At 37.9% G+C, this 15,134-nt stretch overlaps 1 protein-coding gene across 2 annotated transcripts; it reads left to right on the top strand.

Moving 5' to 3' along the window:
- Positions 1–32: 32 nt before the first annotated feature.
- LOC131950192 (retinal-binding protein-like) lies at positions 33–14,246 on the top strand. Of its 2 annotated transcripts, XR_009388298.1 has the most exons (14): positions 33–160; positions 693–810; positions 1,237–1,363; positions 2,860–2,903; positions 3,273–3,335; positions 3,964–4,152; positions 4,727–4,802; positions 5,976–6,056; positions 6,336–6,419; positions 8,000–8,106; positions 9,140–9,279; positions 10,064–10,212; positions 11,222–11,424; positions 13,357–13,474. XR_009388298.1 is itself a non-coding variant. In XM_059312251.1 (13 exons), the coding sequence occupies exons 2-13, from the start codon at positions 802–804 to the stop codon at positions 13,542–13,544; spliced, it is 1,257 nt and encodes a 418-aa protein (XP_059168234.1). In that variant the 5' UTR covers positions 61–160; positions 693–801; the 3' UTR covers positions 13,545–14,246. The 2 variants fall into 2 exon arrangements, 1 of the variants encoding a protein (XP_059168234.1); XM_059312251.1 differs by lacking the exon at positions 11,222–11,424 and having other exon boundaries at positions 61–160; positions 13,357–14,246.
- The last annotated feature ends 888 nt before the right edge of the window (positions 14,247–15,134 follow it).

The following is a 15,134-nucleotide window of genomic DNA, read 5'->3' as shown; positions in this document are numbered from 1 at the left end:
CTGCCTGATTATGACGATACTTACGCGTGATCGAACTCGCGAACAAGGCTGTTTCCCATTGGCTCTTTGAATGTAGCCTCAAACTCTTGTCTACAAATGTCCATTGCTGTATGGCAATGTCTACGGTGAATTTGGTTTTTGTATTTTCTTGAAGAACCAAGTAAAAATAAATTTTCGAATAAGCTGTTTTAATTATTTATACTGTTTGTGGTGAAATACATTTGTAAATAATAACATTTTATTGTAGAAGTTTTTAAATTTTAATATGAAAATTTTAGAAAAAGTTTACAAATTTAACATTTTAAAACATTTACGAGTTAACTTTTGAAAAATGTATTACACCGAGGTATAAACAAGAAATCAAGATGTTTGAAGATTCAGGATTCAGTTATTGCTTTTTGAGCATCCTTCATTAAGTTTTTTCATGCGCAGAACTGCTGTTGATTTTTCTTTTCTTCAGAAAAAAAAAGTCAAATAGTGAATATAACTTCTCTTTCTAAAAGAATTTAGTTTTTTTTTTAAATAAAGTCAGTCAAGTAAAATATTACATGGTTTTAAAAATGGAAAATTTGTAAATAATAAAATTTTAGGTCAGCGAATAGTAACAAACACAAGTTAAGCACGTGTCTAAATGAGCAATTCTCTTAAAGCCTTGTTGAACAAGTTTTCTGTTTAAATTCTATTGATAGTAGTTAAAGTAAAACACAATTTCTTGACATTGGATAAAAGACGTTTGATGATTAAGTTCAATACAATTTCTCGTTAAGTTTTTCAAACAAACTGAAGTGACATTAACACACCATGGAGCCGGTGAGTGTTGTGTTTATTAAGCTGTTTGTCTTATGTTTATATGTTGTTTACCTATTTTGTGTTTATTTAGCTGTTTACTATGTTTGTTGGTTATTGAATTCGGCAATAAAACTTAAATACTTTTTTAATCATTTCTAACATTCTCTCTTTAACACGGCATGTTAAAGATATATATATATATATATATATATATATATATATATATATATATATATATATATATATATATATATATATATATATATATATAGGTAGGTCTGTATCCATAAATAAGAGGTAGAGAGAGTAAAATAGGCACTCTCCATCGATCATTTGAGAACTATATTAAACGCTTATCCGATAGCTTAGATAACTAACAATTAGCGTCCTCTGTTTTCGATGTGTGTGTTTTACAGAGCCTTAATTTCTCTCTGTTTTTTTTTATAGTACTCTTTGGTCACAGCAGACAGTGAGTCAACCGCAAAAGAAGAAGAGGCCTTAAAACAGTTCAAGGAAAAAATTTCTGACCTAATAACCACACAGGATGATTACAGCCTCAAAAAATGGCTCAAAGGTAAACATTCGACACTAAGGCGCGATACAACATGAAGAAAATCTTTAGTACGAGCCGACCCGCGGCGTATCATACGCCGCTATTTAGTTGTTTTATTTTATACTTTTCAGTAATTTATAATTTGTGAATTCGACAGTACCAATGCTGCCACTGAACATATTTGCTTTAAAACACTAACCCCCCCCCCCCCTTTTCCCCTTACCCCCCCCCCCCCCCCCCCGTGAAAGCAGCCTCCTCTTAGTTACCACCTGTAATAAGTTTAAAATCGTTTCAAACTAAATTATCTGCCCCTAATAGCCGTCACTAAACCCGGCTCTACGATTTGTAAACATAAGCGTGACCACCACTCACCATACCATGTCAGGGTGGCGTGGGGGTGGGGGTGGTAGTGATAGTGATAGAGAGAAAGAGAGGGGACTGCAAGGATGCGTCTCCCAGAAGAGAATTCTATATATAGATGAGTAGATGCTGCAGGCATTAGCACAATAAAATACATGTCCTTATAGAAAGTATGAGGACGGAGTGGCCTAGCTTACCACGACCGCTAACCTTTGACTGGTAACCTGATAGTCTCGAGTTCGAATCCAGGTTAAAGTCAGTAGACCGTCCCTGAGTCCACCCAGCTCTGATGGATACCCTGCTCAATTCAGGGAAAGTCAAGGCGGCCGGCCATAGTGCTGACTACACCATCCAGTCATAATATTGGTCACTGAAACAGGTGAACTCTACTTCAGCCTCCCCCTCCTCGAACCATCATGTCCGAAAAAGGAACTACTTTTTATAAAAAGAAATTTCAGCATATTATAACCTAATAATACTATTTTAAAAATAGAATAAAGAAAACAACACTAACACTACGAATAGGAGCTGTGACTTCTTAGCCTAGTGCCTTGAGGCAACGAGCACTGGCCTAGATTTCGCCCCATACTTTTCTAATTGTATTGATTGTATTGATTGGCAATTTGTCCAGTAAAGCGACATCTGCAGATTGTCTACTTCAAAACTTAATCCCAGTTGGGTTGTTTAAATAAAGCGTGATATTTTAATTTAAGTTTCCAAAATTCATTTATAAAACAAAATATCGTAAAGGTTATTCACTTAACCTAAAATGTATTAACAGTTGTCAGTGTTATTGAAAGCTACCACTTTTAAGCTCCCATATTTGTCATTTGACATATAAAAGTAAAGTTAATTTTTTTTCAAGGGTATTGTAGTTGTCTTTCAGAAAATGATCATGCCTATTCGTCATTTCTTTTTTAACCTAATGTCAGGTACTCATACAGGCTGAGTGAGCTCATTAAGACAGAACTTAACCTACTTTCAGCAAAATAAGTTTAACCCAGTATCTCCTCTTAGAAAAGGCTAAATCATTAAACTAACAAGTTACATAATTTAAAAAAAAACCATTTACGATACATCAACTTATTATATTTGTCAATATTTATATTCTTCATACACCATCACATGGGCCTGTATATTTTCATTTTTTTTTTCAGCCAGAAACTATGACATCGCAAAAGCTGAAGCTATGTTTAGAACAGTATGTAGTTTCTTTTTTAGTCTTTCATATACAACATATAGTTTAAATCTTGAGACATGGGTTTATTTATAATTGTTCGGTGTTATGGAGATAAATTACTAGCAGTTATTGAGATGGCTGGGTTTTTTTTTTTAAATCTCAGGCACCGGTTTTTAAAATCATTTCTAAAGGATGGTTTAAATACAACTGTTGTATTTTGTCCGGAAGGGGGGAGGTAGTAATTCTTTGAGGCGACTCTTCCTGGAGGGGGGAACTGCCCACCCTCTTTGAGAGATGCATGAAAGAAACCCTGACCTAAACATGATTTGTCCAGACCGACACAGTACGACCTTTTCTTGCTAGTCCAAATTTTTTTTTTTTTTATAACAGAGCATGGCGTACAGAGATAAGATGAAGGTGGACACGCTGTTGACGGAGTATGATCCACCAGAGGTAAGGCCATCACATGTTTTAGCATGGTTAGACATATGAGGTATGATGCAGATAAAGCTATGTGTGGTTGCGGGAGACGGTTTTGGAGTTATGTACCTTGATGTAAATGATTATGTTGCGAATAAAATAGCGTCCTTTAAAAACAAAGACCACATGACACGATCCGAGACCACAGCTTTATATTAGCTTCAAATTGTCTAGCAAATAAACGTCAAGCTATACTCAACATAAAACTTGAATTTCACTTGACTTAATCCTTTCAGGTCACTTTGGAACTAAGTACTACAACTCCACTTTTCCAACCCGCTCAATAATGCGCCGCTCTCTTCAGTTGTTCCCATGTGAATCCGCAGATTTTGCTTCACTTTCTATCTCCCCTCCCCCACCCCCAGAGTTCTCCTGGTCTACTTACCTCACTTTCCTCCTGTACATAAGGAATATCCTAACCACTGTTTCTATTTCCCACAGTACATATATTAGAAAATTCAGATTAATGGTGTTTGCACTTTTTCCTTAAACTTTAATACATTTTCATATATATAAATATATATATATATATATATATATATATATATATATATATATATATATATATATATATATATATATATATATATATATATTGCAGGTACTCAAGAAGTACATGACGGGCGGACAGTGCGGCCATGATAAAGATGGCTCCCCAATCCGTGTGGAGCTGTTTGGTCAGCTGGACATGAAGGGGTTAATGTATTCAGCCAGGAAGGTCGACATGGAGAAGGTCAAACTGAAGCAATGTGAAGGTCATTTGAAAGATTGGCAGGAGATGTCACTCAAAGTATGATTTTTTTTATAAACGAGAGCGGTCTTTAAGTATAGTTTTTTTAAAGTATTGCGTTGACGGAAGTATAGTAGGCTGTTTATTTAAACTCATTGATAATTTAAAGTGTCTATAAATGTGTATTTATTATGTACATCATTAACATACGACGCAAATTAAGGAATACAATTTGTTACATGCAGGATCTTACAAATTTAAATTATATATAGGCCTATATATATATATATATATATATATATATATATATATATATATATATATATATATATATATATATATATATATATATATATATATACACATATATATCGATTTCTATAAAGTACACACACACACACATACATATATATATATATATATATATATATATATATATATATATATATATATATATATATATATATATATATATATATATTGCGATTTCTATAAAGTAGGTCTACGACGATCAAAACAATAAGTGGATGGTAAAGTAGGTTTAAATAAGTGAAAGAATATAAATTATTCCTTTAATATAAGAAAATATTGCTACTTTTTAAAGAAATGATTAAATTTTTGAAATGATGTTTAGTTGAACAGACGTGTGGACGGGCTTGTCGTCATCTTTGACATGGACGGCGTGTCGAGTAAAATGTTGTGGCGACCTGGTACGTTGAAACACTTAGTTTTTTACTTACAACATGCCGCTTTGTTCAGCTTGTACATAACGATTCCTCCGCCCCTTAACTACATCGCAACATCTCTTAAGCTTAACTGTTTCAACAGCTCGAACAGTGTTTCTTCCAGACGTTTTTTTCCGGGGAGGCACTTGATATTTTCGGAGGAGGGAGGGGGGCGGAGTAAATTTTCCTGGGGGGCGGGCACTGATAAAAGTATATATTTTCTGTATAAAATTCCATTTTGTTCAGGGGGGGGGGGGCAGAAGACTTTCTTCTGGAGGGGGGCTCCTGGAAGAAACTCTGAGCTCGAAATGTGATAGCTGTCTCAAAACAAATTCGTGAGATTTAAAGTTTTAAAACCTTGTTGAGCTCAAGACCAACAATAAACATATCGATGTAGCTGATTAACTTTAATTTTATCATCCGGACACAAAATGCTGATTTACTTGGCCTTATAACCATGTTCATTTGATTTCCCCCCCCCCCCCCCCTTAGCTTTATTGAATTCACGTAACCTCGACTGTATTATTCAACTCCTGGTCAACCTGTTAATTTTTTTCACCTGTTATATTTAACCTCTGGCCTACAAATGTACCCAAGGACGTCGCGATGGGGGAAGGGGAGTGGGGTGCGCACCACACCGGGTGACACCATTTAGGGGGATGACACCAAGGCAAAAAATTGCAATATATATACAGAAAATGATAATTTCACTTAATTAAATGATTAATTAGAGTGAATTAAATTAAAACATTCTACATCCAGCTGTATTTATAACCGAACATAGATAAAAATCATTAGTATTATCTGAGCACAGTTTAAAGGGTGGGTGGGGGTGACGGGAGGGGATGGGAGTTACCTCAACTCAACGTTGCAAAATATACCTGAGGAAAACGGTTTGGTTGAGAATCGTAATAACTTATGTGTTAATCCATGTATGGGAAGGGGGGAGCAAAAACATAAATACATCCAGAAGAATACACACACACACATATATATTTTTTTCTTACGGGGGGGGGGGGGTGACAGCATTAGGTGCCTCGCATCGGGTGACAACCGACCTCGCCACTCCACTGTGTACCTGTAAATTTTCTCACCTGTTATATTTAACCTACAGGCCTACCAATGTCCCTGTTAATTTTTACACCTATTTAACCCCAGGCTTACAAATGTACCTGCACCTAGTAAGAGTACTAGAAGACAACTACCCTGAGATGCTCAAGCGAATGTTCGTCATTAACGGTAACGTTTTTCTTCCTCTACTAGCAAGCAACCACCTTACATACGGCTGTCTATCAAACCATAACATATTGTAACTATCATAAACGTTGTGAAATTCATGTACAGGCATTTTTATTCCTCACTCTACATAGCCGTTCGTAATTTTTAGTTTTAAATATTTTGATCGTGTTTGATTATAAATGTAGCGTGTGAGTAAAATAAAAAAAAACACACACAAAAATAGAATTTGTTTTCTATATAAAAAAAAAACTATTAAAGTTTTTTTTATTCTATTTTTAGCCCCTCGGATTTTCCCGCTGCTGTATAAAATATGCCGTCCTCTGATCAGCCAAGACACAAAAGACAAAATACACGTCCTGGGGTGTGAGTGTTATGATAACAAATTATGATAACAAATTGTGATAACAAATTAGGATAACAAATTATTATAACGAATTATGACAACAAAATTATGATAAAAAATTACGATAAATAATTATGATAAATAATTATGATAAATAATTATGATAAATAATTTTGATAGCGAGTTATGATAACAAATTGTAATAACAAATTATCATAATAAATCAGCCATTGTCATTTGGAGGTCGTCCATTAAGGGCCTCACATCCAGTTACGATGTGTGCCTTCACAGAAATCCGATTCTACTTAGCCAGACTTAGCCCCAGGGGCTTAGCGAGGGGGGGGGGGGGGCAGGGGGTTCGGACCGCACCTGGTGACACCATTTAGGGGGGTGACACCAAGGCAAAAAATAGCAAAATATATAGAGAAAAACTTGAGGGGGGGGGGGTGCAAATCGAAAGTTTGAGGGGGGTGCAAATCGAAAATTTGAGGGGGGGTGCAAATCGAAAATTTGAAAGTTTGTTCCCGGGAAAGGTCGTTACGCCTCTGGGGGGGGGGGTGTGAAACCATTAAGTGCCGCACCGGGTGACACCCGACCTCGCTACGCCACTGCTTAGCCATCCCCCCCACTTCCTCATGTGTGAAAAGTTTTTTGTGGACTACGCCGTTAAATTTAAGACTATCTGACTGAGAGCTAGATTTATGCCGGCTACAGGACATTACCCCCCTGGATATTTCCCCCCGGACATTCCCCCCCCCCCGTATTTACCCCCCCGGAGCAATTACCCCGCTGTCAATTACCCCCTGTCAATTACCCCCCCCCCCGGGGGGAACTACCCCCCCCTCTCTAAATAGAATTGTATACCTATATACTACTTTAATCCAAACCGTAAGAAAAAGACCAAAACCTAAGCATCCACCTTAGCCTAAAACTTCACACAAAACCAAAACCAAAGCTAGACGAAACCCTAACCCTAACACTAGCTCTAACCCTAGCCCTAGCCCTAATCCTAATCCTAATTATAACCTTAACTCTAACCCTAGCCCTAATCCTAATCCTAATCCTAACCCTAACCCTAGCCCTAACCCTAACCCTAAACCTAGCCCTAACCCTAACCCTAGCCCTAACCCTAACCCTAACCCTAACCCTAACCCTAACCCTAACCCTAACCCTAACCCTAACCCTAACCCTAACCCTAACCCTAACCCTAACCCTAACCCTAGCCCTAGCCCTAGCCCTAGCCCTAAACCTAACCCTCAACCTAGCCCTAACCCTAACTCTAACCCTGTCCGGGGGGGGGGGGGGTAATGTCCTACTGGGCGGGGGGTAATTGACAGGGGGGGGGGTAATTACTCTGGGGGGTAATTTCGGGGGGGGGGGGGAATATCCGGGGGGTAATTGACAGGGGGGGAAATGCCCTGTTCCCGTTTATGCCAAGGGGTTGTCATTCAGCAATATAATTTTTTTTAAATAAAAGAAAAACAATTCTTTTGACTACAACAGACATTTTAAGTAAAGGTTTGGAGACCAATTTAGGCATGGTATGATTAGGCCATTGTCGTTTTAGCAGTCTAAAATTAAATTACACGTTTCCCACCAGCGGACTATGCAACAACTCTACTCAAATACATCGACGCTGAAGAGTTACCGGCCTTTTTGGGTGGCAAAAAAACGGATCCAGACGGTAACCCAAGATGCGCAACTCTTGTAAGTCACTCTCGAACAAGATTTAGGACAGGCGTTTAATTAGATTGTTTCTTGTGGGGCTGTTGTCGTTTTTTAATAAAATAAATAACGCACTATAGAGACTATAGAAAACACCAAGCTGTAAGCGCGCTCCCTACCACCCCCACCCCTACATGGTCTGGTGAGCTGTGGTTCACGCTAAATGTTTACAATCGTAGAGCCGGGTTAGTGACGACTATTAGGGGCAGATAATTTAGTTTGAAACTATTTTAAACTTAGGGGCGGTAACTAAGAGGAGTTTACCTTCGGGGGGGGGGGGGTGGTTAGGGGGTTGGGGAAAAGAGTGGGGGTAATCTTCCTTAACAAGCTAATGATAGTGTTTTAAAGCAAATATTTTCAGTGGCAGCGTTGGGACTGTCGAATTCACAAATTATGAATTACTGAAAAGTAGAGGATAAAATAACTAAATAGCGGCGTATAAAACGCCGCGGGTCGGCTCGTATTCTTTATTTCACCAAGGTTTGCTGATTACGTAATTTTTTATGCTAATTTTAATATCTAAATTGGATGTGTAGATTGAACTGATTTTTTTTTGTATGTGTAATTTGGGAATATTTGTACAGGTAAACGTTAGATATTGCCATTGTTATATTATAGTACACATTTTACAAAAATTGTTTGTGTATGTGTTTTATTTTCTGATGTTGCTATGCCAACCCCCCCCCCCCCCCTCATCCAAATGAGATCTCAACTGTGTTGTGTTCCCCACCTCTCGCCCTCTCCCAGTAACAGAGTTTCTTCCATGCATCTGTTCATATCTCCCCCCCCCCCCCCCCCCCCGAAAAAAAGTCTACTGCCCCCCCCCCCCCCCCTCGAACGAAATGGAATTTATATAGAAAACATATACTTTTACCAGTGTCCGCCCCCGGAAAATATCGTCCGTCCACCCCCCCTCCCGAAAATATCAAGTCCCTCCCCCCTCCCGGAGAAAAAAATCTGGAAGAAACACTGCCCTGTAGAGATATACCACTGATTATTTTATTGGTTTCACTAGATATGCCAAGGGGGACAAGTCCCAGAAGAATTTTACCTCAAGGAGACGGAGAGCTCCGAGCAGATGGAGAACGTCACAGTGGCCAGGGGAGAGAAGTTCACCGTTGATATGGAGGTCACCAAGCCAGGAAGTGTTTTAAGGTGGGGATCGCTATCAAACAGTGTAGATCGGTCTCCAATCCGCCCTCGTGTCAGTCGCTAGATCACATTATAGTTTCTGCCTTCTATCTTCAGATGGGAATTCACATAATATGTTTTTGACTTCTATTTTTAGAGGGGACTTCACATAATCTGTTTCTGCCTTCTATGCTTTAGATGGGAATTCACACAATCTGTTTCTGCTGTCTATCGTCTAGCTCACACCATCTGTTTCTGTTGTCTATCGGCAAGTAGCTCACACCATCTGTTCCTGCCTTCTGTCGTCTGCTGAGAGTTAATATAATCTACTTCTGCCTTCTGTCGTCTGCTGAGAGTTAACATAATCTACTTCTGCCTTCTGTCGTCTGCTGAGAGTTAATATAATCTACTTCTGTCGTCTGCTGAGAGTTAACATAATCTACTTCTGTCTTCTGTCGTCTGCTTAGAGTTAACATAATCTACTTCTGTCGGCTGCTGAGGGTTAATATAATCTACTTCTGCCTTCTGTCGTCTGCTGAGAGTTCACATAATCTACTTCTGCCTTATGTCGTCTGCTGAGAGTTAATATAATCTACTTCTGCCTTCTGTCGTCTGCTGAGAGTTCACATAATCTACTTCTGCCTTATGTCGTCTGCTGAGAGTTAACATAATCTACTTCTGTCGTCTGCTGAGAGTTCACATAATCTACTTCTGCCTTCTGTCGTCTGCTGAGAGCTCACATAATCTACTTCTGCTCTCTGTCGTCTGCTGAGAGTTCACACAATCTACTTCTGCCCTCTGTCGTCAGATGGGAGTTCAAGACGGACGGCTACGACATCGGCTTCGGCGTGTTCCGTCAGGACGGGGACGAGAAGGTGGCGGTGGTGCCTGTTGAGAGGGTCAACAGTCACATGGTTCCCGAGGACGGCAGCTACAGCTGTGACGTCACCGGAACATGTATGCCCTTTTTTTTGTCTTCGACTTTTTATTTTATAAAAACCTCTGCTGTAAACATAACATTTAAATCAATCATGATTTTTTTTTTTGCTTTAGCTTAATTGCTGGAATAAATTAAATTAAGTGTTGTTTTTTTTTTCTCTGCATTGTGCAACTAATCAGACTAACATTAACATGCGAATTTTTTAATGCAACGTTTGAGTTTGAACTGGGCTCACAGAAAGCCTTTGACACTCATAGATGAATACATTGTTATTGACGTCTATGAAACAACCTTTTGTTGTCATTTAGCCTGTACACACAGATAATTCCTACGTCCTTTGTTTATAATGCCGTTATGTTTTGATTATTTTGAAATTTATATTTTAAATAATCACAATTATCTGCATAATTTTAAAATCAAATTTAGGGTCTTAGATTTTACGTGTTATTTCCGTGTATAATAATGTAAGGCGGCGTCCATTAATGATGTCGAGCTTTTTCAACATCCACATTTTTATCTCATGGTGTCACATTATAAGTTAGCATAATGAAAACAAATTAATCTATTCATTAAGGTATACATTATTTTGTTAATTTTTACATGTTTAAAAATGAAAATAATAGACATACCATACTTAATGTATTTCATACTTTTGTTAGTTTTCGGTTTTTAGACGAGCTAAAAAATGTAACCAATACAAATGTTTCTATTTACGTAGTATTCAAATGCAAATATTTGCTGTGATAGTTTTTTTTTTTTTTAAAACATAGTCCCATTTACTAAATTCACAGACGTTTACAAACCACATTACACTTTACGACCCCAAATATACCTCATTCATGGAAGCCGCTAAATAATTTAAAACATTTTGGGTGTTTCGGTTTAGAAATAAATAAAAAAACCTATCCAGTGGTGCCTACATATCAGTATCACCCCTCTGCACCCCGCCTGGTGACGCCATATTTAACTGAACCAACTTGAACCCCGAAATCCTGTCTAAAAATATCTTTTGTTATCGGCTACCAGATACGGTACTGTTCGACAACTCCTTCAGCAAAATTCGAGACAAACGATTGGCTTACTTCGTTGACGTCATGTCCGCTGATGAGTCGTATGCAGACGAGATGTTTTCTGGCGAGGGCAGGCCGGCGAAACGGGGAAAACAAAAACATTAACGACGAGCTTTTTGGCCAGGAGAAATGAGCGAAACAAATAAAAACTTGACGATAGTAAGCTGATAATATTAAAGTTGCTTCTAGGAATATTCGGTTCTAGTATGTTCTCGGGTAGGGCTGTTCAACTCTTGTTTTTCCCAATGGTATTGCTAACAGTGGGGTTGATGTACTTGACCAGAGGAGGGCAGGTCAGAGTTTCTTCCAGGCATTTCTTCGGGGGGGGGGGGGGAGGGGGGGGGAAGGGGGGAGGGGAGGGGGGTCCGCCTGTTCGAAGAGAGTCTACCGCCCCCCCCCCCCGAATGAAATGGAATTTATATAGAAAATACATAATTTTAACAGTGTCCGACCCCCCCCCCCCCCTCCGGAAATTTTAGACCCCCCCCCCCCCCGGAGAAAAAAAGTCTGGAAGAATCACTTATCCAGGTTCGAATCCTGATCAAACACCGCATAGTTATACAGCCAGTGGCGTAGCTACACATCTCGGCGCCTGGGAGTGGGGAGGGGTGGGTGGGGTTGATCAATATTTCTAGAGTTTTAGAGCAAGGCGGCTTCCGTAAATGTGGTCATGTTTTACCACAAACTGACATCACGCCTTTTACTGTAACAACACAGAGCTTCACAACTAACTGGAAAACAATAACACATGTAACTTTTAACCCTTACCATAACACTAACCCCTTAACCATAACACTAACTCCCTAACCATAACCCCTTAACCATAACACTAACCCCTAACCATAACCCCTAACCATAACTAAATCTCTTAGATAAAATACTGCTGTCATTAGCTATACATAAATACGTGATCATATACAGCCATATTGGTATAGTATTTTACCTTACTAATTCGCTAATTTTGAAGCGATTCTGTGATCATTTGATTTCGTAAAACAAAGACAATGTCACATTTCCAGCAGCCGCACAACCGTTACTGCTTTCCATATGCTATACGCCCCACGCAACTTTTTTTAATATTAATATTTAAGCAGAGTTTCTTTCAGACAAATCTTTTATTTTTGGTGGTGGTGTGGGAGGGGGGGGGGTAGGGGGGGGGGGCATTGATTGCCCTCGGGGCGAATTAAAAAATATATAATTTATACAGAAAAAATTACTTTGACCAGTGTCCGATCCCCCCCAACTCACCCCCGTAAATTTAAATGTGCCCCCCCCCCCCCCTGAAGGTTTTATAGTATCCTTCCCCTTCCCTCTTTACCGGAGAAAGATGTCTAAAAAAACACTATATTAATAATATATAAGGGTCGATAAAACCTATGCGAACTCGGTCTTAAAGAGTCCTCCCATGGTTCATGGTTCTGGAAAGAGTAGATACGCCACTGGCTAACAATAACGTTATCTTAAAATGGAATATTTGCTAATGTGTATTTTAAAATTAAATATTTCCTAACGTTATCTTAAAATTTAATATTTCCTAACGTTAATTTTAAAATTGGATATTTCCTAGTTATCTTAAAATTGACTATTTCTAACGTGCGTCTTAAAATTAAATGATTCCTAACTTTATCTTAAAATTTAATATTTCATAACGTGTATCATACAATAGAAATTCCCCTGTAGTTTAAATTTAATATTTGCTAACGTTATCTCAGAGGCGTAGCGAGGGGGGGGGGGGGGGCGTGCGGACCGCACCGGGTGACACAAATTAGGGGGGGGGGGGTGACACCAAGGCAAAAAATAGTAAAAATAGAGACAAATTTGAGGGGGGTGCAAATCGAAAGTTTGAGGGGGCGGGGGTGCAAATCGGAAATTGAAAGTTTGTCCCCAAGAAGAGTCGCTACGCCCCTGGGGGGGTGACACCATTAAGTGCCGCAACGGGTGACACCCGACCTCGCTACGCCACTGCGTTATCTTGAAACGTTCTATTTCCTTTAATTATTTTTTTTGTTTCCTTTAAATGCAATTGAATTAACCCATGATCAATCTTTAAAGATAAAATCAGTTGACATGTGTTATTTCCCTGTTCTCTAGATACTGTAGTGTTTGACAACAGCTTCAGCTGGGCACGCGACAAGACCGTGCAGTACGTCCTTGAGATCATCCAACCAATCGACAACAGCGTAGAGTCGGAGCTGAAGAACATGGTGGACAACATGGGCACGTGGGAGGACATTCAGAAGGGAAGCAACGAGGAGAGCGTCCTCTCGACCAAGATGTAACCATGGCAACGGATGCAAATTTTAGTCTTGTGTTTGACTTTAATTTTAAGTTAAATAATTTATAGAATTTTTGTTTTGATATCAATTCATATATGGGGTCGTCCTTAAATGACGTTTAACTCCTTGTTAAGGAAGGTTGTGTGATTTTGGACTTCTGTAAAGATATGTGACTACGAAATCGGGTTTAAAAAGTGTGACGCTGCACTTATTTTATAATTTAAGGGAAAAAAAATCAGCGTTTATGGACGATCCCTTACTGTTTTGGTAATATTGAATATTGTTTCTTTAGTGTACCTAAAGTATAATAGACTTTAGTTGTTGTTTTTACTTTCTCGTATATACGTAGTATAGAGAAAGTATTGTAATCGTGCAAAAAAAAAAAATCGAGATTTTTACAAATCTCGACGTTTTACACCTCACTGATACGGAAAAACATAATTTTGCAATCTTGTCCGTATGTCTGTGTGTGTGTGTGTCTGTCTGTCTGTCTGTCTGTCCGTGTGTAAACACGATAACTTAAGTACCGTTACAGCTAGGTTGATGAAATTTCATATATAAGTATTTTATCAAAATCGTAGATCCGTATCAACTTTTGAGCGATTTCCGATAACCGGAAGTGGTACTTTTCCTACTTTGAATTTTTTAAAAGCCTATAACTTGAGTACTATTTCAGATAGATAAATGAAATTTCACATGTAAGTAAAAGATCTAATTCTCTACCTTCTGTTAAATTTTGAGTAATTTCCGTTGACTGGAAGTAGTAATTTACGCTACTTCCGATTTCTCAAAAAACTAATGTAAATTTTTAAAGTACTAATAATATTGCGCACTATTATACGCGTTTTTATTCGGCGTTTGCTTGGTGCGCAATGTTTTTTTTATGAGATTCTATTCTATTTTTAAAAGTTTAAGTATTTAAAATGGATTAAAAATCATAACTATATCCCCAGTTACCATCCCCTGTTGTTTTATATAAGAATATTCGAGAAAGTTTAGGGGAGATCACTACCGGTTTATTTTAAATTAATTTTTATTAAAACTAAAAGTGTAAAAATCAAGATTTTGAAAATGAACTTTGAAGTTATAATTTGAAGCTACCGTTCGACAAGAAGATTGTGGAATAAATTAAGGTTTAATGGACGATCCCTTACTGTTTTGGTATTATTAAGTATTGTTTCTTTAGTGTACCTAAAGTATAATAGACTTTTGTTGTGATTTTTTAAAATTAATTTTTATTAAAACTAAAAATGTAAAAATCAAGATTTTGAAAATGAACTTTAAAGTTATAATTTGAATCTACTTTTCGACAAGACCACTCTAGTAACAGATATACAGAAACTATTTTGTCATTTTGTTAATATAACACTAATTGTACTTGTCAATTAATATAAGGTATACAGTGGTGTAAACTCTGAAATCTGCCATGCAAAATATATTATTCATTTTGCTGGGAAAAGTCTGTTAGAGAAAGTCTGCTATAAGAAAGTCTGTCATGCGATGACTATGATAGGAAGTCTTTTCTAAAAATAAATAATAAATCTGTTGTAAAAGTTTTGTCGTCTGAAGTCTTATGGGAAGTCTGTTTTGTGA

This window comes from Physella acuta, unplaced genomic scaffold, assembly GCF_028476545.2.
Source record: "Physella acuta isolate Inbredline_101_S28 unplaced genomic scaffold, ASM2847654v3 ptg000744l, whole genome shotgun sequence".
NCBI lineage: Eukaryota > Metazoa > Mollusca > Gastropoda > Physidae > Physella > Physella acuta.
This window is presented reverse-complemented; position numbering and strand designations above follow the sequence as displayed.